The sequence below is a fragment of the Podarcis cretensis genome, assembly GCF_951804945.1.
Source record: "Podarcis cretensis genome assembly, chromosome: 13".
Classification (NCBI taxonomy): Eukaryota; Metazoa; Chordata; class Lepidosauria; order Squamata; family Lacertidae; genus Podarcis; species Podarcis cretensis.
The window spans coordinates 24,738,775-24,759,601 of record NC_137182.1 but is presented as its reverse complement, the minus strand read 5'-3'; the positions used below and the strand labels follow the sequence as shown (position 1 = coordinate 24,759,601).

General features: G+C 46.2%; 2 protein-coding genes across 21 annotated transcripts in view; one reads left to right on the top strand and one right to left on the bottom strand.

Annotated features, from left to right (window-relative positions):
- The window catches only part of SRCIN1 (SRC kinase signaling inhibitor 1), a 331,708-nt gene extending 320,485 nt beyond the window's left edge, over positions 1-11,223 (top strand). For all 15 annotated transcript variants that reach the window (XM_079949239.1, XM_079949240.1, XM_079949242.1 and 12 more), the window contains one exon: positions 4,242-11,223. In XM_079949239.1, coding sequence (XP_079805365.1) covers positions 4,242-4,376 — 135 coding nt within the window. In that variant the 3' untranslated portion in view covers positions 4,377-11,223. The remainder of the gene's footprint in view (positions 1-4,241) is intronic.
- A 4,867-nt stretch (positions 11,224-16,090) lies between these two features.
- ARHGAP23 (Rho GTPase activating protein 23) overlaps positions 16,091-20,827 on the bottom strand; it is a 178,436-nt gene continuing 173,699 nt past the window's right edge. For 5 of the 6 annotated variants that reach the window (XM_079949229.1, XM_079949226.1, XM_079949228.1 and 2 more), the window contains exons 23-24: positions 19,722-19,753; positions 16,091-18,764 (exon numbers count right to left, since the gene is read on the bottom strand). In XM_079949229.1, coding sequence (XP_079805355.1) covers positions 17,577-18,764; positions 19,722-19,753 — 1,220 coding nt within the window. In that variant the 3' untranslated portion in view covers positions 16,091-17,576. The remainder of the gene's footprint in view (positions 18,765-19,721; positions 19,754-20,827) is intronic. The other variant, XM_079949230.1, reaches the window with a different exon arrangement.

Here is a 20,827-nt window from a genome sequence, read left to right as displayed (position 1 = left end):
TAATAATAATAATAAATTCATCCCAATAAACACCACGTACTGTCAAATGTATGCTCATTTTTAAAACATAAGCATAGTTTATATAAATTACTGCTGGGTTTTTTAAATAAGATATATATTGACAGAAGTATTGGGATTTTTTCGGAGTAACTGCTTGCCAAAACCGATGCATTGGCCCAGAACCCACATATGCTTTTGCAATCATTATGTGAACCAAATGAACAAAGAAGTTAAGGGGGGTGGAGACATAACAATAACCATTTATTTATTTAAAAATATTTATATACCACTTTTTACATAGTATTCTGAATTAGTGTAGAGCATAGTATTCTAAATTAGTGTAGAGCATAGTATTCTAAATTAGTGTAGAGCATAATTAAAACAATATCTCACACACTATTTGAATGGCAATGCCCATCAACTTTGGTGAGGGGCTGGCTCCCTCAAATATTTTATTGGGGGCGGCAAAGGGACCTCGGCCCCTAGGAGTTGGCTCCCATGCCAGAGCATGGATCACAGCAACCAAGCTGTTTAGGAAAAGCCACAGTGGGCAAACCAGCTGAAACCAGAAGCAGCCACTCCTGACCGCTGAAGTTGCCTGAGACTTTTAATCTCAGGGCTGTGGGTTCGAGCCCCACTTTGGGCTAAAGACGAACATCATGGTTCCTTCAAACTCTAAAGTCTGTGATTCTAGGCTTAGATAATTTTTATTATGGTCAAAGACCATCTCACATAACATAACACAATAAAAACAGCGTTCATAAAGATAAAATATACAATTGAAGCAGATTGCAGCAATAGCTCATGAGTTAAAATTGAGATATATACATACACCCGTACAGCTGAGATTTGGGCTACCATTAAAAATTGACCCTGAGGCACCCCAAAGGGCGACTTCAGCACTTCCCTAGTAAGCTATTTTATCTTAGAGGTTGATCTGTGCCTACAAATCTGGGTGCAGAATCTGGCTACCAGCCAGGTTGCCTTATGATCTTTGCCTAAGAGGAGAGAATTAAGTTTAGACTTGTCTGAAAGATCGGCGAGCCTCTTCAGCAAAGGATCAGTGGTGATTCTAGGCTTACTATATACTCCATACACACTTGGGAAACAAGAAACATTTTTTTTTTAAGTTTATCAAAGCTATAATCCTTTAAAACCATTAGAAATGTGAACACACTGGAGAGAAACTCAAAAGTAAAGCACAAGGGCAAGTTGGTTCCCAACCCCCATTTTTCTGCATGTACCACTTTTCAACCAGACTTCAAAATCAGTTTTCAAAAGATTATTACAACAAGCATCATTTTTAAAAAATACGTTGGAATAACATTGAAAGACAGACTGTTTTATATCTAACTGCTTGTACTGTTTGTAGAGCATCAAACCGCTTGTTTGATATCTATGCCTTTGCAACTGTCGTTATCAGAATTCCTTTGTATTAATGTTGTTGTTGTTATTATTATTATTCAAAGTCCTTCACAATGTTAAGCACTTTTATGTTCAAATCTATCAGAGGCACATTTTCTCTGTTTTGCAACAACACCAGAGTCTAATGGTACCTTAAAGTCCTTGCAGGGCAGTCCTGTTGATGTCTACTCAGAAGCACGTCTCATTGATATCAAAAAGACGTTCTTCCAGGTAACCGGGTACAGGACTGCAGCCTTGCCAATTGCTTGTGACCTAAGCTTTGGTTCACTAGATGCTTCTATTTTTCCAAGGCTTATGCCGCAATGAATTGCTTACTCTAAAGTGCCATGAGGCTAGGTTGTTTTTATCACACTCGGCACATGTTTAACTTGTGCCCTGCTGTGTCTCAACTGTAGGTAACTGGCCATTTACTATATCTGTACTTTACATAAGTAAATACAGGTGTGTGCATTGGGCAGCGGCAGTCCCCTGCTCCCCATGGAAACCCTTTTCACCATTTCCTGTCCCCACCCCCTGCCCCCTGATATGCCCCATGTGCATTTGCATTGGTTGGGGTCTTAATGGTTAGGCCAGTACGGTTCAGCTGGGTTCACACACTTCTGTGTTCTTGTCGACGCTATAACAGTGCGCCCAGTGGCTGGCCAACTTTCTGAGGCCACAAAGCAAGGTAACAACTGCCACTTTTTCATCCCTTAAACCACAACGACATCTCTACCTGTTCCTCTCTCCTTCCCTTTGTTTCTCAAGCCTTGACTTGACCCCCTTCCACACAAATCTCGTTATTCTTCCCTCCCCTTTCACTTCCCGAGCGCATCTGATATGCTAGCCCATCTCCCAGAATTCCCTTGCTGCTCCTGGCTTTTTTATTTTTTATTTATTTTTGTCATGCCAGATCTGTATGACGAATGGCAAAGACCATGAACCCTTTCCCACGTCCTGTCTGCCTGTCTGCAGGGCCCTTTGGTTTTCCTCATTCTGTGGTACATATGCACACACAGAGGACCACCCCCTCCTCTCCACAAGTGTGGGGGGAGTGGATGTCTCGCTGTGAGCATGTCTTCCCACCCTGTGGCTTTCCGGTCTATTTTGAAGCACGCTTTGTGAGCAAAATGGGACTGTCACTGAATAAATGAATAAAATGCAAACCCTACTTCCTGCACAACTCCCTTCTCCCTAAGTCCCTGCATCCTGATACTAACCGCAGTCTGTACCCCCTTTGCCACAAAGCAGAGGTGCTGTTTGCTTAAGTGGTAAGCCATGGAACATTTCTCAGGGTACGCCTTCCCCGATAATATTTTCATGAGCCGGTTGCGCATTTGCTTTGCATCTGCATGCAAGGGTGCTGAAGGACCACGCATGCCTCGTGCAACTAGAGCTGAAGTTGGGTTTGAGATGGCAGGGGCGAGCTGTTGGGAACTTCCTATGACAAAGTATGCAGTACTTTGCAGTTCTTCTTCTGGATCCCCTTTGCATCAAAATGGCAGCCAGTGGGAGGTGAGCACACAATTGGCATGACCGGCAGTTTTAGAACCAACAAGGGAGGTTAGTTCGGCTATAAAAAATTTCCTCCACCGTGGAATGTGCTTGGAGGAGCATGCATGAAGGATTGTGGAACCTTCATTCTTGGAGGTCTTTTACAAGCAGGTTGGAGTAATATCCGCTTCAATTAATTGTGATTACCTATATCTGTGAGAATTGAGACTTTCTTAGGGTTACTTCTAGTCATATATCCATCCCTAGAATGGATGGGTGTTAGGGTATGGGTTCCTCCTGCTGCATTCGACTTTAAGCATTAGTTTCATTATAGTTCATTGGTCTTGGGTTCTTTCATAAAGAGCAACAGGCAGGCAACTAGATTCCTGCCTGTTCCTGCTCACCAATCTTTTGTGCAAAACCCACAAGGATTTTCCAACTTTCATGTGTATTCCTTTGTGGAGGAAAACAGTGAAGATGGAGCCATAGGCAGGGACTCTGGGATTCAAGAATTGCCCACTTCTAAAACCTTTTCTTAAAATAACCACGAGGAGAAGAAAGCCCACTCGCTCAGATTGGCTTTAGGCTGTATTTTATTTTCACATGTCTTTCACAATTTGTTCCTTCCCTTCTGCCACCCCACCCCACCCCCATGTCAACTATGAGGGATACATACTTAACAAGATTTATCCATCCCAGTCCAAATTCTGGCCTGCTAGCTACGGATGGAGTGTACAACAAAATGGTACCCATAGGTGAACAATAAAACGAATAGATGTCTTGAGGCTACCTCTGATAAACAGCACCTCTGTGGTAAACTGCACTCTGCCCCTACCCTCCCTTCCTCACCCCAGCTAAATGAATATTGTTGTCGTTCTAACATGGTGTCCATGGCCACAAACTAACATTTCAATTCTTGTCCCTTCCCCATCCCCTTCCCCATCTCCCCCTTCCGTTGCCTGCCTACGTATTCGTCCCATCTCCCTGCTCTGTCTCTTTTTTGGCCTTCTTTTGTCTCCTCCGCTTCCTCTCGCAATCACTCCTTCCCTTCGTCCAGTAAACCTGTAGAAACCAGCTCATCTTGTGCTCTGTTTTTGTCCAGCGGACCTTTTGCCTCAGGCCTGGCCAATGCTGCTTGTTTCTGATAGAAATTTCTCCTAACTTAGTTCCCACTCTTGTCTCTTTCTGTCTATCTCACTTTCTTTTGCACTTTCTTTCTGTCTCGCAATCCTTTGAGAAGAAAATGTTTGGTTCTCCCCCTCCCCAACCCCCCAACCCCAACACACCTTTCCTTCTCCTCCCTCCTCCTTCTTCTTTTCCCTGAATCTTGCTTTTCTTTCTAGGCCGCTAGATCAACCAAGGACCCTAACACGATGAATGAGACTTCAAGCCCAGTCTCAGAAAAGCCTACTTCAAGCAGGACCTCCATCCCAGTACTGACTTCCTTTGGGTCACGGAACTCCTCCATTTCATTCTAAAAGCTCCTCTGCCAACGTCTCCTTTGGTTGTTTTCCTAACCTACTGCTACTGGGGGACTGGGGAGTGCTTGCTGTCTCTCTTTGTGATTTCCTCCTCCCCAGGTCTCACTGAGGCACCTAGAAAAGTCCTTCCCCTCAGACGTTTTAAAACGTTCCTTCAAAAATGGCCGCCCTGCGGTTCTCATTTCCTCCTACAAAATGGCCAGCCTTGGGACTTGGTTCTTGCTCCCCACAGGGCCGCCTACCAATATCCAGAATGGCCAATTTAGTTTGCTCTCATGTCTTCTTCCCCCAAATTGGCCAACCTATTTATTCTTTTCCTCCCCTCTTGCTACAATATGGCTGCCCATCTGTTTTCTGTTTCCCCTCAGATCTCCCTTCCTTTGCCCCACTCCCCATCCATCCCAAACTTAACTTTTCTACTCTGGCAACAACTTAGCGTTGTTCATGTATAAAGAACAATTAAGAATTATTTTTATTTATATTTTTGCCAGTTGCCACAGCCTGCAAGCAACGACGACACTGCTCAGTGCCAGTCTTCACTATTCCTTTATGAGGGGGTGGGAGAAAGGGGACAGAATCACTACAGAGGGTTATAAAAGGGGAGGGGAGCAACCAATTTCTGAAGATGCCTCAGAACCCCATGGACATTTGCTGCTATTCAACTTTCCTTACATTTAAGAAGAGAGAGAAAAAAAGTTGTAATTAATTGATTAGCGTGGATCCTTGTAGGTGTGTGCTGAGTCATTCATGAATCAACGGTGTTTTGACTTTGGGGCATGTGTATGCTTCCATTTTGTGGGATTCTGTTGTTTACTTGCTGTATCAAAGACTGTTCTGGAAAGTGGGGCGGAACTTGTGTGTGTGCGTGCGCATCGCAATCCGAAATATCTGTGCGTGGTGTTGTGTATTTTTTTCTTTCTTTCTTCCAAGCCATTGGATTAAATTTGGAAGAAAAGACTTGTGGGGGGGGGGGGTGAAGCACTGAATTTTGAGCCTGTAATAATGCTCCCCCTGCCCCCTCACAATCTTCTCAACCATGCAGAAGCAACGTACTGTTAAGAAAGGGGAAAGGAGACTGTTATAAGAAGGGGCACAGAGCCAAAACAGGCAGCAGAATGATGTTGAGAACAGGGTCCGGAAACAGAAAAGTCCAGCTTCCTATGGAATTAATCAACATAATGTAGCACTTTAAATGTCCGTTGAGTTACTATATATGTGAGATGGGGGGAAAGAGCCCTCAAAACATGTGGAATACCAAATAGAGGAGGCAGGTTTCAGGGAGACCACGGTGTCAGGGTATCAAAGAAACTGGGCAGTGAAGGAGAGTTTGGGGAGAATTTGGAGAAGGCTGAAGGAGGTGAAATTAGGCCCTTTTCTAAGCACGAGGTTTTGGTGGGCAAAAGACAGTGGAGGTAGGTGAACAGGCGACTCTCCTTTGCTCGGTTCCTGCAAAGGTTCCTCCTAGGATGGACTATGGAGCCTTGCTGGAAAAAGAAAAGCACTGCGTAGCCAGGATGGCTGGCATGGGCAGAAATTACACCCAACTGCCTGTGGAGCTTCTTCCAGGCCAGGAGAAGAGGATGGCAGGGCTGTAGAGCGAAACAAAGGACTGTTGGGAAAGTCCTTTGTTTCAGTGGGGTTTGCACAGGAGAATTCCCCATCGGATTGGGCCCCCAAATAAGACTGGCACAGAGGTGTTTTTTTAGAAGGCTTAGTCCTGCCGATGGGGTGATTGGCCATGAAGCTCAAGTTTATACCTCTGGGGACCTTTCTCTTGGGCTTTGAAAGGGGGGATAAACAGCTTTGGGCGAAAGCTTCGGTGGGTTATTAGAGCTGTGTTTACTCTCGATCTGCGAGAGGTGGAAGCTTTTGTTTTTTCCCTGAAAGGTTGCACGTGGCATTTGGGCTGCGGAAAGCACAGCGGGGAGTTGAAAAAGGATAACGATGACAGCACAAGGAGGGAGATACAAGTGAGGCATGGGGATGTGGGGGGAGGAAAGGATGTCGTATGTCAACAGCTGAGTTGCAAAGGCAGAACGTGAAACACTGTCAGGCCCAGCGAGAAAGACGGGGAGAGTTTGTAGCTGTGGAGGCTTTCTTCAGATAAAAGTACAATACGCAGGTGTGTGTTCGGAATGGCAGTCTGGGGTGGGGGGATGTTCCTTGCAAGGTCATTCTGCACAAGAGTCATTGAATGAACAGGAAACAGCCTTCGCCAACTTGGTGCCCCTCCGATGTATTGCACTACAACTCCCATCAGCCCCAGCCAGTGTGTGCCGATGGGAGTTGTAGTCCAAAACAGCCACAGCTCGCCAGGCTGGAGCAGGTTGGTTGGCCTAAAACGTTAAGCACAGGCGGAAAATGAAGAAGTATATTAATGTGGCATGGGTGCACATGTGAAAACGTGCCTCTACATGTATAGCAAAATGGCGTGCTACTGTAAAAAGTAAAAGAAAAGAAATGAGTCTGTATGCAACATAATACAAGATGTAATCACTCCTTGTTTTGTTGACTAGCTCGTCCTTTTTAATTCTATTATTCTCAGAATATTTTGGTGGGGGGGAACGCTGCGGGGAATTGGTTTTTTATGGTTTTTCTTCTTTTCTTTTTCTTTTTTGTAAATCAATCATTTTTGTATAAAGATTTTAAGAGAGCCTTTTTTTGAATAACAAAGTTTTAAAAAAAGTCAAAAAAATCAAATATGTAACAACAAACAGCAACAAACAACAGTCCATAAATGCAATTTCTTAGGATTGCAGCAAACAAACATGGAAGAAAAAAAAGCAACCTCTTTACATTTAAGTGAAGTGTCTTAACATTTTATATATTTGTTTTAAGAAATATATTTACATATTATATATATATAATATACGTAATATAAATATATATATATAAATACTGAGGAAAAAAGAAAAGAAAATCCTTGTTGTGTCTAGTATATTTAGGGGGGGAGGAAGAATGGTGTGTGTTTTTTCCCCTGATTAAATTATGTATGTAGCTCTTTGTACTTTTAGAAACTATCAAAGGTGGCTGGGGTGATGATGATGGTGCAAAATAGAGCTAGAGGCCACGATCCACAGGGAAGCGTTTTTGCTCTTGGGCAGCTCCAATCCCGTCTATGGGGCTCAGGCCAGAGTCGTTCCCTGCTGGGCTGGGCCTTTCAGAGTTTAGAAACCCTTCCGCAAAGCTAACATTCCATCTCTGGGGCTTGCTATTGTCTGTTTCCGATTGTCTGTTACTTTCATATTCCCTCTCTGTGTCCATCACTGGCACGAATGGAGCCAACAGTGTCCACTATCCCATTGCATCTTTCTTGGTGAGAATTCTCTTGTTTTGCAGCCCACAGGGACCAAGGCCTGACAGAGCAGGGGAGGGCAGGCAGGGTTTTGAGCCACTGACCAGGGGCTTTAAAGGCATGTCTGCTTCATAACTGGCTTCCCCACCCCAGTAGGGTGGCCTACTCTACACAGTGTTGGGAGGAGTCCTCTACTTACAGGGCAGTTGCATCCAAGTTGGGTTTAAAGGTAAAGAATCCTTGGAAGGGAGAGCAAGCAGGCGCCTAAAAGTTGCCCATCTTCAGTCGCTGCCTGGAGAGGAGAGCAGAGACAGAGCGGGCCACCTGGTCACCAACCTCCCCATCATGGTGAGATGCTTTGCATTTCTATTTGAAATTATAACAGCTGTTTCTAAATTTATATCTACACATGCACATTTTTGTGAAAATCCGTCTCCCCTTTTGCGTGAATGCATTTCCTCCTTTCTGGCAATGTGTGAGTTGCCTTGGCATTGTTGTTAAAGGCCTTTCCCCTCCCCAGGCAACCCTGTTCTGTGAGACAGGGTAGGGATCTTTCATGCAGAATTCTTAGCAGCTCAGCAAACTATCTTTTATAGGATTTTGGGGAGGACTCCATGGCAGTTAAAGAGGTAGCAAAAAGTGTGTAGAATTGCCCTTACAATGTCTGTTCTGTGATGCTTCAGAAGAGAAGGGATGCTTGTTTAAGGCACACACAGAGACATGATTCTGGAGTAAGACCAATTTCCAAATAGCTATGCACTCACATAATAAGGAGTAGCTTGAGGTGGCCAAACACCTCTGAGGCAGACTTCCTCAATCTGGTTCTCGCCAGATATTTCAGACTGCACCTTCCAACACAGCCATGCTGGCTGGGGCTGGTGGAAGTTGTAGTCCAAAATGTCTGGAGAGTGGCATATGAAGGGGAGGAAGTAAACAGCCATTTTATCTGCAGAACAGGTACACGGGGTCAGAATCCAAGGGACTAGGAGAAAAACGATCAATCGCTTTAGTTCAAAACTGGAGATGCACTTCACAACCAGGGATGCATTGGAGGCAATGCTAGTTCTGCAGAGTTGCAAAATCTAAAGCACAGGGTTTTAGAGCACAGACGATACTTTAGGGTTGAGAGCCTTTACAGCATAGGATCACTCAGACTCTGCTACAGTTAATCTGGATTAAGAGTTATCATCTGCCGGCTCTGGTTTATTTACTCACACTCAATAATGTGGATGTAGAAACCCCGGTTAACCCATCAGCATGCACTGGAAGGAGAGGGAAATTCAGCATTTTCTCTGCTCACTTAACCACAGCTGCTGTGACTAAGGGATGAGTGGATTGCCCCTCATTTCAGTCCGTCCTTGCTCCACGGGCTCTCTGCACTCCTGCCTTCTGCTCCACCTCTCTTCAGATTTAATCTGGAGAATTCTGTAATTTATTTTGGGCGGTGCATGCGCAGCTTGCTGCAGGGAATTCCTTTTTGTGTTTTTAGTCAATGCACATAATCACCAGGACACAAGGAAATTCAGACTCAGACTGAAAGTGATGGGGAGCCAATACAGCCCTCATCTGCTATCTCTACACACATGGTCCTAGCATGAATCAAAATCCCTACCCAGCACATACTTAAGTGCTGAGTGAGAGTGAGTACTAAAGGGTAGGAAAAAAATACAAACTTTGTTAACGAGTACCCAATTTACAGGGGAACAGTGGAAAATGTTCCCCCACATTTTGCCCACGATACACAGAGGCTGTAACTGCCCAGTTGATGTTAAGTGTTAGCATTTGTTAGATCCCTGCTCTGTTGATGTGGAAAAGGGAGAGAGAATGCTGTTTTTCTGGTAATAGCTTTTACAGTCATTCTGAATGCACTCTTTTCACCTTCTTTAGCCTTACCAGGTCTTGGATTATCTGATGATGCAGCCTTGCCAAAGCTCAGTTGGGGCTGCACTTGATCACAGAGGGGTTGTATCCAGCAAAGTTATCATGTTAACGCAGGTGTAGGGAATCTCCCCCCCCCCAATGTTACTGAACCCCAGCTCCTATCAACCCAGGCTATGGGAGTTGGAGTTCAGCAATGTGTGGGGAAATCAAATGTTCCCATTAACTCCACTAGCACAAGAACAACTGATAGTTCAATTGGGCTTCCTCTCCCCCTCTTCCAGTGCCTCCCCCCACAAATCTGTTCTGGAGTTTTCCCCCACCCTCTGGAGCAGATTGGGGGAGGAGCTTAGGGGATATTCAGGGAGAAGAGAGGGAGGGGAAATCGCGCTGGACTGGTGGGAGTCCTTTCACTAATGGGATGACTTTGTTGGACACAACCCTAGGATCCATGCAGACCTCCTTGGAGAACCCATTGTTTTGTCCAAGGGAAGATGCATGTTGCTATGCCTGTGCGCATAGTGATGTGCAGACTACCATATGCAGGGAATGGCGCATACATGGGCACGGGCTAGCCTTATCGCATAGCAAGGTGCAGTGATAGCCTTTTGTCCCTAATAAGAATAGCAGTGAGAGACAGACAGAGCACCATTAAAGTGAAGAAGTGCTATCTTGCTCATTTGAAGCAAGCCTTGTGCAGGGGAATGTTTTCCCACTTTGATGAATATTTGGAGGAGGCGGCGGGAAATCATCTTGATTTTCTGCCTTATCAGCAAAAAGTGTTTTGCATCGCCCTAGCCTTGCAACATGGACACACAGTCACAAATCAAAGACCAATGAAAAATAGGACAAAAAAGGGACGATGTTAGGGAGACAGTGGTTTCATGAACCCATTCCCTTCTAAGTTCCATCCATTTTCCTTGTCTGAAGCACATTTGTCCTTTCATTGTGTGTTGCTGCACTTGGGAGTGTGTGAGTGTGAGTATGAGTGTGAGTGTCACTGTCATGGCATCATCCAACTGCTGTGCGAGCAACAATTGTTCCACAATTTTTATTTTTTGAAAAAGGTTTTGAACTTTTTTCCCCCAAATGCGTAAGTTATAAAGCACCAAACTATGCATGTATTATTGAGTGAGTGTGTCTCTGTGTGTGTGTTTTTTGGGGAAAGCAATCACCACTGCATGCCACGAGCCTCGCTTTACTTGTCTGGTTGTTGTTTTCAGATTTTTTTTTAAAGAAAAAATAATAAGAAAGGGTTTTTTAATATATATATATATAATAATAAAAATAAAAAAGAGAGCGAAACCTTTAGGCACTGTGTAGGGAGGACAGATGATGATGTTGTGTGTCTCTTCGCATGGATTTTATTGTGAACTGAGTTTTTTAAAGAAAACAAAAACCAACGCTATAAATGACACCACACCAAAACTGGTTATAAAAGAAAGCAACAGTTCTAAAAAAAATCTGTAACTTTTGTAAATCTTTTTGCTGCTATCTGTAGCTAGAGTTCTATGTATAAATTCTATGGATGCCATGTTTTCTTCTGTGAACAATGTGATCATTGTTAGTCAAAAATTCCAAATGAAGGAAGGTTGCTTTTTTTAATTTTCCCCTTTTTTGTTTTGTTTCCTATCAGAGTGTCTGACTTTAATAAAATACTCTCTCCCCCCCCTTCCCGTGACACTTCTTTTCTTAAAGCTTTGTTTCAAAACCATTCTTTAAAAAGCAGATATTCCGTTGTGCTGTTTGGTATTTGTGGGGCAATGTGTGTACTCAAGGGTGGTCTGGGATCACCAACATGGCGCCTGTTGGCACAATGACTCCCTTGAGATGTTCTCCTGGTGCGCTCAAAGCCTCTGAGCCCCCCCCCATCCCCCTCTGTCATGAGGTTTGTTACCCCTTTCTCCCTTGAAAAGAGCATAAAGCTGATGGAGGATATTGGAAAAATGCTCTTTCCGTTCTATGTACTTTTCAAGTCTCGGGTCAATTCTGCTGGATAAGATTCTTTTTTACAAAAATATTCAAAAAAGCAGTGTTTGTGTGTGGGTGGCATATGCCCTCTCTATCTCTGGGTTGAACTGATGAAGGAAGGAGTGATGTGACCAGAGAGGGTGGCACATAAATTTATCCAGAACAAGCTGCAGTGAAATTAACAGACTGTGAGAAAGAGCTCTTCTCCCCATTCCCCATGCAGTCTCTGTGTACTTATGTAGCAGGCCAAGTGAAGTATACAGTGTATTCTAGAGCAGGGGTGGACAAAATCAGGCCCTGGAGGTGAGAGCCAGTGTGGTGTAGTGGTTAAGAGCAGTGGACTTGTAATCTGGTGAACCGGGTTCGCTTCCCCACTCCTCCACATGCAGCTGCTGGGTGACCTTGGTCTAGTCACACTTCACTGAAGTCTCTCAGCCCAACTCAACTCACAGAGTGTTTGTTGTTAGGGGAGGAAGGGAAAGGAGAATGTTAGCCGCTTTGAGACTCCTTCGGGTAGTGATAAAGCGGGATATCAAATCCAAACTCTTCTTCTTCTTCTGGTGGGTTAAATGCAGCCCCACAGGCTTTTCTCAGCAGCCTTCCTAGAGTGTTTTTGCTTGTATATCTTGCATACCTAGATGATGATGGCGTGTTTGTGTAGATACACACGCATCTTGTTCTTTGGACGGCTGGAATGCAGCCTAGTGTCCAGAGGAAAGTCACATCTGCTTCTTCATCTGCTTTCTGTCTCTAGCCCCACCTACTGGGGACATGTGGCCCTCATAAGGTTGCTTATGAATGAATGTGGCTCTCAGGCCAAAAAGGCCCTTCAGGTTATGGTTCTTTGTTTTGAAAAAAAGAAAGTGAGCAAACATTCTCTGAATAAGCCAGTTTATTTCCAATATGTATATCACTGTAATTCTGAGGAGATCCTCAAAGCAGAGTTTGGGTTTCTTCAGTTGTTTCGTTTGACCATATATATATGTCTGACATTGTACAACACAGTGAAGGTGGGAAGAGGGACAAACCATGCAGGCAGGCAGGTGCTTAAAAAAAAAAAATCAACACTGTCAATATAACTGGGTTTTTAAAAGGAGCAAAACAAAACAGTCTTCATTAAAAAAAAATCCTTATAAACTCTTTTATCATATGTTACACATTTAAAGGTTATTTACAAAATAAATTGAAAAATAAAACTTTACAGCAAATATTTGCATAAAAGAACAATGCATAACAGTGTAGCAAATAGTTTAGCTTTGCTAAGTTTTAAATTCCACATCTCCACACACCCCTTTTCAAGGCCTCAATGGAATGGCTGTAAGATGTGCATTAGAAAATGCGGAGTGTGGAGCACACAGCACATTTGTGGCTAATTCAATTGTATCACAAATTATAGGCATTTCCATTTTTTGGTGTTTTGTGTTACAGTTGTTTTATGTCCCTATCAGCATGAACAACATTTCTGTCCTTTTAAGTCTTTTTTGGAATTTGTCTTATGAAAAATCCCCCTTTGTTGAAACCCCACAGAATCTATTAGCATGTCAGTGTGCTGGAGGGTACGGGTGCTAATAATCGCCACTCGCTTCCAATTGCAGAAACCAATCCGCAATTTGACAGAGCTTGAGCCTATATAAACCTTCACATTTCAAGCAAAAGTGGTCATCAATGTGCCTGATGAGTTTCTGACATTCTAAAACTCCTATAGACATTTTAAAGCAGTCAGGTATATAATTTACCAGACACTTGAGTCCAACACTGCAACCACTGCCAGACCAAAAGGACACTACGACACGTGGATAAAATCTCCATTTGTGACAGTCTCTCTGCTCTAGTACAGAGAATTCTATGGTTTTCAAAACAAGAGTCCATTCCCAATGAGAGGGAAACTACAAATGTAAGAAATCCAGCAGGGTTCCATTTCCAGATTCAAGCCTGCCACTCTCAGCATGCCACATCTCATTTAGGATTACAGCCAGGGTTGCAGCCTAATTCTACCCAAAATGGAACCAGGGGAGAAAGTTTGGTATGCGATTTTGGTGGAATCAATTTGCTAAATTTGAGCAGAAAGCATATAGGAATCTGCATGGCTTCTGCTAGTCCCCTCTATACTCTGGTGCACATTTTTAACATTAGCTAGCCCCCATATGCCCTTGTAAACTCTGAGTTGTGCTGCATCATGGACTATGTAGTACATGCAGCTGCTGTATACATGGCATGGGAATTGAATTGAATAGGAGGACAGCAGGCCTGGAAGCACAAGGATGGTGAACTGGGATCCTACAGGCCAGATATTTTGAGTCCTGGTGTCAAGGTAAACGGCACAATTCATGGTGGAATTCCACCAGGTTTTGCCTGTGCTTCTCTACAATCACTACATTCTCAGAAATAATTATAAGGGTGGTTATGAAGGTACATAACATAAAGCACTTTGGACACTAAAAAACTAGATTTTTAAATAATCATTGTTGGTGATTACCAAGCCATCTGTGCCTTGAACCTCTCACCAAAGTATCTGCAACTATGACACATAGAGAATTTGCACACTGCTAGCCCTTACAGGTCAGATTCCTCTCACACATGCATAGCCAGCACTTAATTTCTGATCCAAACACTGGATAACTCAAAAGCTGCAGCTGTGAATCGGCTCCACGCAAACACCCTAGCCTTGGATTGATGCCTGGCAACTTGTTCCACAATGGCTCATTGGTACACACATCACTACTTTAATGTTGTACTCATTAAAACATGAATATGCATGAACTAGCCTACACTTGAGAGCTAAAGTGAAGACTTGGGAGAGCAGAGTTGAAATCCCCACTCAGCCAAAACAGCTTGCTGAGTAAACTTGGGCCTGGTTCAGACAAGCTGCCTCCCCTCCCCTCTGCATAGGCTTCCGTTTCTCATCATGATTTGTTAACTGATGAGCAGCACCAGTCCCTGGCTCTGGTGTTAACAATGAACCTTGGCTCAATGCAAGTCAGGAATGAAGCGCTAAAGCCAGTGTGAAAGAGGAGGAAGAGCTGGTCGAGGGAGGAGTGCTTAGTCCATGGTTTATGAAGCCTGGCAAGATCATCTGAAGCAGGCTAACCTACCTCACAAGGCTGCTGTGTGAATAAGCGGGGATAGGAATGACACACGCCGCCCTGAGTTCATCACAGGCAGGGCAAGATAAAGCTCTCATAACAAACTTCAAGGTCACTTTGCCTGCAGAAATATACAAGCAGCAAGAAGTTGCTATGGAGACTAGAAACATCTTCAGTGATAGCAATGTTTGCCTTTCGTCCTGCGGAGATGAGGATGGCTTTCTAAATGCCACCTCCAAATGATGAAATCCAGCGTTTGCCACTTTCCAACACATTTGAATGCTGCCTTGCCCTCTAAAGGAGCTCAAAATCACAGTTAAGCCTGCTAACACCACTGGCAAGTAGGTTAGGCTGGCATGCAGAAATTTGATCACTGAACTTCATGGGCGCTGGAAATGGTGCTTCCAGGAAAACTGCTGAAACAAAAGCACTTTGCTTGAATGTGGTCAACTACTGATATGACCAGATACTTTTGCTATAGCTTTGGTGCAACAGGGGAAAGCCACTATCTCAGTGAGGCTATTTTCTGACTGTGCAGCATTTTTCTGCAGAGGCAGCTCCTACACTTCACCATAGAGCATTCACATATTAAAATAGCATCTTGCCTATTTATTTGCTAAAAGAGCCGCTCCGGTTTCTCTCACATGCCATATGGACAAATGAGATTCTACAAAGATCAGGGACTAGAAGGAACATTTTACACCACAAGGTGAAAGCAAATCTGTAAGAGGCCTCTCATCTTGAAGGAAATGCAAAAAAATAATAATTAAAAAAAAATGGGCAGGAAGGATGAGTATCTGCCCTAATCTGCAACACAGAAATGAGTGGCACCCTTGGTTCACTTCTGTCCCAACATACTAAGGAGGGGAAGACATTGCTAAGAAGAAATGTAGCACCAGCAAGAATCAAAGTTTGTGTAGATTTTGGAGGGCAACTGCATAGCACAAGATGGTAGGATTATGGCATTTCAGCTGTTGCTGGAACAAAGGCTGGAATGGAATCCCAACATATGTTATCATGGGAAACTGTAACAGCAAAGTTAAGGAATCTCTCAGACTCTCTTACTGGCATACCTGCACAGGGCATTGGAGGGAGGGAACCAGCTGTGCTTGTCCTCCGTACCTAATGTCCATCCTTCTCACCCACAATACAACTCACACAAGGCCCACACTCAGCCTATCACTTGCCACTCTGCACTGCAGATTTGGGGGGGGGGGGCTGTCACGGTAGATTTGAGTGTGAGCAGAACAATCTACATGGAAAGGATTTATGTTAGAAATCCTCCACATAGGCAGCAAGTGGGTGCCCCACCATCCTCTGTAGCACCAAGAGTTACTGGGAAATGGTAAAGGTAAAGGTAAAGGTAAAGGTACCCCTGCCCATACGGGCCAGTCTTGACAGACTCTGGGGTTGTGCGCCCATCTCACTCAAGAGGCCAGGGGCCAGCACTGTCCGGAGACACTTCAAAGCAGCCAGGCAACTTCCCATTTGCACTAACGGTCTTTACTCACCAAACAACTGCATCCCTGAACTGTACCCAACACAGGTAGGACTTGGCTGATCCAGAAGCCACTGTCTTTTTCCTCGTGGTTTGTACAAACTGTCACAAGAGCGGCAAGGAGTCGGGCAGAGACACAGGTAGGTCCTCAGGACTTTCCCCCCACCCAAGTTCTCAGTGGCCGAGGGAGAGCTAAGTTGTATAAAGGTTCACAAATGCCGACAGCGCAAGGCAGCATTCTCTAAGGCTTCAGGCAGCATGAACCCGTAGGTAGGAAGGGCAAAGGACAGGTCTAATCCCAAAGGTGAACCCAGATGTTCCACAGGTTCCTTCTGATTCTTACTTTTTTGCCAAGAGGGGTCGCCATGGGAGCCTGTTGCGGTAAAAAAACCCCCCAAAAGACCATGAATTTTCTGGCACCTTGAAGACTAGCAGTGAATTGGTTGGCCTTTCAAGAGACCACAGGACTCCTTGTGGCTTTTGTGGTATGGGGGGAAACGGGATGGTGCCACTTAAAGCAGGAGGAGAGCAGCGTGGAAAATGCCCCTAGAAAGGGCGTTTCTGGCTCTGTCGTTTTTGGTTTCTTCACGGGCAACTTCCAAGTACAGGGCCATGTCCACTCCATGCCCACAGGGCACAAGTGCTGCAACTGAAGGGGGTCCAGCCAAATCTGCAGGCGTGTTGCAAAGGCCAAGCCAAGGGAGGTGGGAAACTGGGGAGCTGGTTGCCCATCTGCTCATCTTGGGAGAAGGCACAGAGGGAGCAGTGGGGTGGCTTGCTTTTTTTCTTTTAAAGGGACCTATTCAGAGTCCCCACAAGATTGAGACATTCTTGTGCCCTGGGAAGGAGGACTCGGAGGCAGAATGGCATTGCAGCAGGGGCTTGATCAGCGGCAGAACTTTGGCAGTGGTCAAGGGGAAGAATGAGCTGGTCTCCATGAGCATTTCTGATCTGACTTCCCAAGAGCTTCCTCGGAAAAGAGGCAAAATGTGGGGCAGCCAACAAGGCAGAGATGGGCAGGGAGAGGCTCCTGCTCAACAACCCTCCGCCTGCCTTCTCCTTCACACACATGCCCTGAATGCAACCTGCAGACCAGCCCCCTGGAGCCAGAGAAGCTTTTCCAAGCAGGAATGGGGGCTGGCCACCCCCCACCCCCCGTTGCCCCAGGTAGCCTCCCAGCAGCAAAACCAAGGCAAAAGCTTCCTATGGGCTGGCCAAAGAGCCCCTTCCCTTGTTTCACCCGCCTCTGCTTCCTTTTCTCCAGCTGCCGCCCTGGGGAGGGGAGGGGAATAAATAAATTCACAAGTCACGAAACAGGAGAGTCATTAAATTAACACCAGGGGGAAGGGGGTCAGAAAGCGAGGCTGGGGCAGAGAAGAGACTCTTGTTCCACTGAAGTTTGAGGCTGCTGGCATGGCCAAGCCAGGGTTCCTCCCCTGCCGCTCCAACCAGGGGCTTCCCCCGCCTGTCCCCTAGAGGCACTGGTGGAAGCGCAAGGAAGCTGTGCGCCGGGGAGCCGAGCGCCCTTCAGAGCCAGCCTTGTGCTGCTGCTCACCACCGGGAGCAACCGCACTCCCCAGCGCAGACGAGGAAGGCCGAGCTTTTGTCGACTCCAGGCTGGAGAGCCCTGAGTCTTTGTTGTCCCGGAGGGGAGCTCTGCTGGTGGCGTCCAGCGGACGGGCCTCGGGGGCCCCCAAGACATGCTGATCCTCCCACTCGTTGTAGTTGAGGTCCTTGAGGCCGCCGGGCACCACCACCGTGTGGCGCCGCCAGCTGTTCCTCTTGCGCCGAGTCTCGGGCGAGTGCGGCTTACGCAGCCGCACCGCCAGCATGTCGTCCGACGAGCCGCGGAAGCGCAGGCGCAGCTGCTCCGTGAGGGAAGGCCGGCTGTGGGCCTCGGCGGCCCCCGTGGGCTGCAGCGACTCCTGACTCCCCGGTGAGCTGGAGCTGGGTCCTTCTGTGCTGCCTTTGGAGGAGGCCTCGCTGCTGTAGCGGGGTCGCGAGAGCTTGCGCCGCGCCAGGGTGTCGCACTGCATGAGGCGGTGGGAGCTGAAGGAGGCTCGGCTATGGAACGCTTTGTCGGCTGCGGCAGCTCCACCTTCTGCCGCCGCCTCCAGCCCGGCTCCTTTTGGGACCATCCCGGCCTGCCCCGGCACAAAACCATTCTCGGTGTCCGTTTCCACGTGGCTAAACTCGCTCCGTTCATCGTCTGCCTCCTCCCCACGGCTCTCTGCTACGGACTGCACCTCGGAGCACAGGCTGCGGTCGATGGTGGACAGGGTGGAGTAACCCGACACAATGGAGCGGGCATCGTGGGCCGGTTCTGGGCTGCCCCGAGGCGCCGTCGTCTTCCTTTCTTCCAACTCTACTTCGAGCTTCACAGAGCCCTCTGGGCCACTCTGCCCACCGGGCTCTGGACCTCTGCTGCCGCTGCTGCTCCCAAGCCCCTCTGCTTCTCTGGGTTCCTCCTCTGCCCCCACCTCCTCCTCGTCTCTCTTGGCGGCTGGTTTGGCGGCCGACTCGTGCTCAGAGTCGTCATCTGTGCTGCTCCCGAAACGCTTGGCCTCTCTCCGCTTCTTCCTCTTGCGGTTGACAGCTGAGATGAAGGAGATGGCAAGCATCTCCTTGTGATAGTGCTCCTTCCGGGAGCCCCATGAAGCCTGCAGCAAGGGCAAAAAGGGGTGGGGAGGGAGGGAGGGAGAGAGTTATGCCTGGGGAAAGCTGTCCAAAGCAGAGTCAAGATAGAAATGTTCAGGTTTTGTGGTCCCAAACTCCGCCCCCCCCCAATCACTTGAAATTTGCTGGTGGTCTTGGCGGACCACTTAATAATTTTTCTGCCTTTGGTAGCAATTGCCATGTTCCGTGCCTGATGCTATATTATTTCTAATTCTATTTGCATTTCTTCTTTTACTTCTTACATTGTATGTTATTGTGTTCCAATTTGCGTTGCACAGAAATCAAACTGTAATACGACGAAAGAAACAAAAGGGAGAAAAATACAAGTAAATTTAAAAAACCCAATAGAAATATTTAATGGGGACGTGCAGTGGACAACTTGGATGAAGACCACGGGCCCTCAGAGCACAGTTAGGGAACCCCTGGGTTATAAGACTGGTCAACCCTGGGATAATAACCCCTTGACTCACTGATCTGCTTACATGCCCTAACAGAGAGCATCATATTAAGTATCATTAATGCAGATTCGCAATTCTCACAAGTGCTTTTACATTTGCCCTAGCAGAAGTATAAAACAGGAAAGTCAGATATCACTGGGAGATGCTACCTGGGTGAGTCACACAACCTATGGGCCAAGAAATGCATGACCTTACCTGTAGATGTGCCCTTGTGTGTATGGTTCTCCCCCCGCCTTAAAACTAGTTGAGCGGGGGACCAGATCAGTCACGGGGTGGGGGTAGGGGCTTTTGCCTCCAGATCAGGCCTCCCAAAAATGCAACTTGTATGGCATTGCAAAAAAGGAGGGGGGTCCTGTTGAAAACAATGGAACCCTTTCCCCCCCAGTGCAAATTGCGAGTGCAGGGACCCCTTAAGAGGAGCTGAACCATCTTTTCCCGCCTCTCCTCCCCAACGGGCAGGTATGACACAGAAAGGAGCCTTACCTTTGATTTAGCTGAGCCACTGTTGGTCGAATCTGTTAACAAATGAAGAGGAAAGAGAGAGAGGAGAGGATTAGTAAGACACGGGACAGTGTTGGGAAAGTGGGTGGGTCGTGAGGCTGCCAAGGGGAACACTTGTCCCCATGGCTTCCTTGCAGCAAAGGTATGTCATGCTCCCGAGTCAGTGCATTAGAGCTAAACCGAAAGGTGCACCCCATAAAAAAGAAGGGGTGACTCAGCAGATGTTTCTTCTGACTATGGAAGTCTAAAGGCTTCTCTCTCTCTGGACAGTGTAAAAAACAATGCAAAGCAACAAGAGGTGCTATTTTGGCATCCAGGGCTGACTTTGCTCACCTTCCCCTGAAGTCTGGATAGTGAGTTCAGCTAATGGCCAGCTATGAAGCCCTCCAAATAGAAACCTAATAAGCCTTTTTATTTTCTTCATCTTCCTGACAACACGGGAAGAAGCTTCTGCTGGCAGAGCTGGGGGCCTCCGTATTTTGCAGTGAATGTATTCATTAGCTCAGCCACTTCTGAAACTTCACAGAGCTGCACTTCCCTTCCTTTGTCTGCTACTGGCTCCTTAAGACACACACTTGTGCGCAGAGCAGTCAGGGGCTCCTGAATCTCACTCTTCCCTTCAGCAATCTCATTAGGATCACAGCCTGTATTTTGGTGGGTCGGAGCATTGGCTGTTAATGGCCCAATCACCAATGAGACATGACAAGGTTGTTTGCGCCCCCTGGTGGTGTCCTGTGGAAGGACACTCCAAATATGAAAATCAAATTAAAAGATTAGGTACTCCAAATTCAGGGGCTCTTCCGATAGACAACTAACTAAGGCAAACCCTTTTCCTAATATCAAATCGCTTCTTGCCAGAGGAAATAGTCTTAAAGTGAGGGACTCTATGCAAATTTCTTTATCCTAGCACATCTCTGAGCAAAACACCAATAAAATTTGGGCCCTTACTAAAAAATAAGCCAAGATTGAAGAAGGTTTGGGAGCAGGGGGCTCCCTCTTGTTAAATAATAGTCCAGAGAAGGGAAGTTGACCCTGGGTGTTTACAAACATGCCACCTTGGACCACAAGCCACCATTTCATTTTGTCTC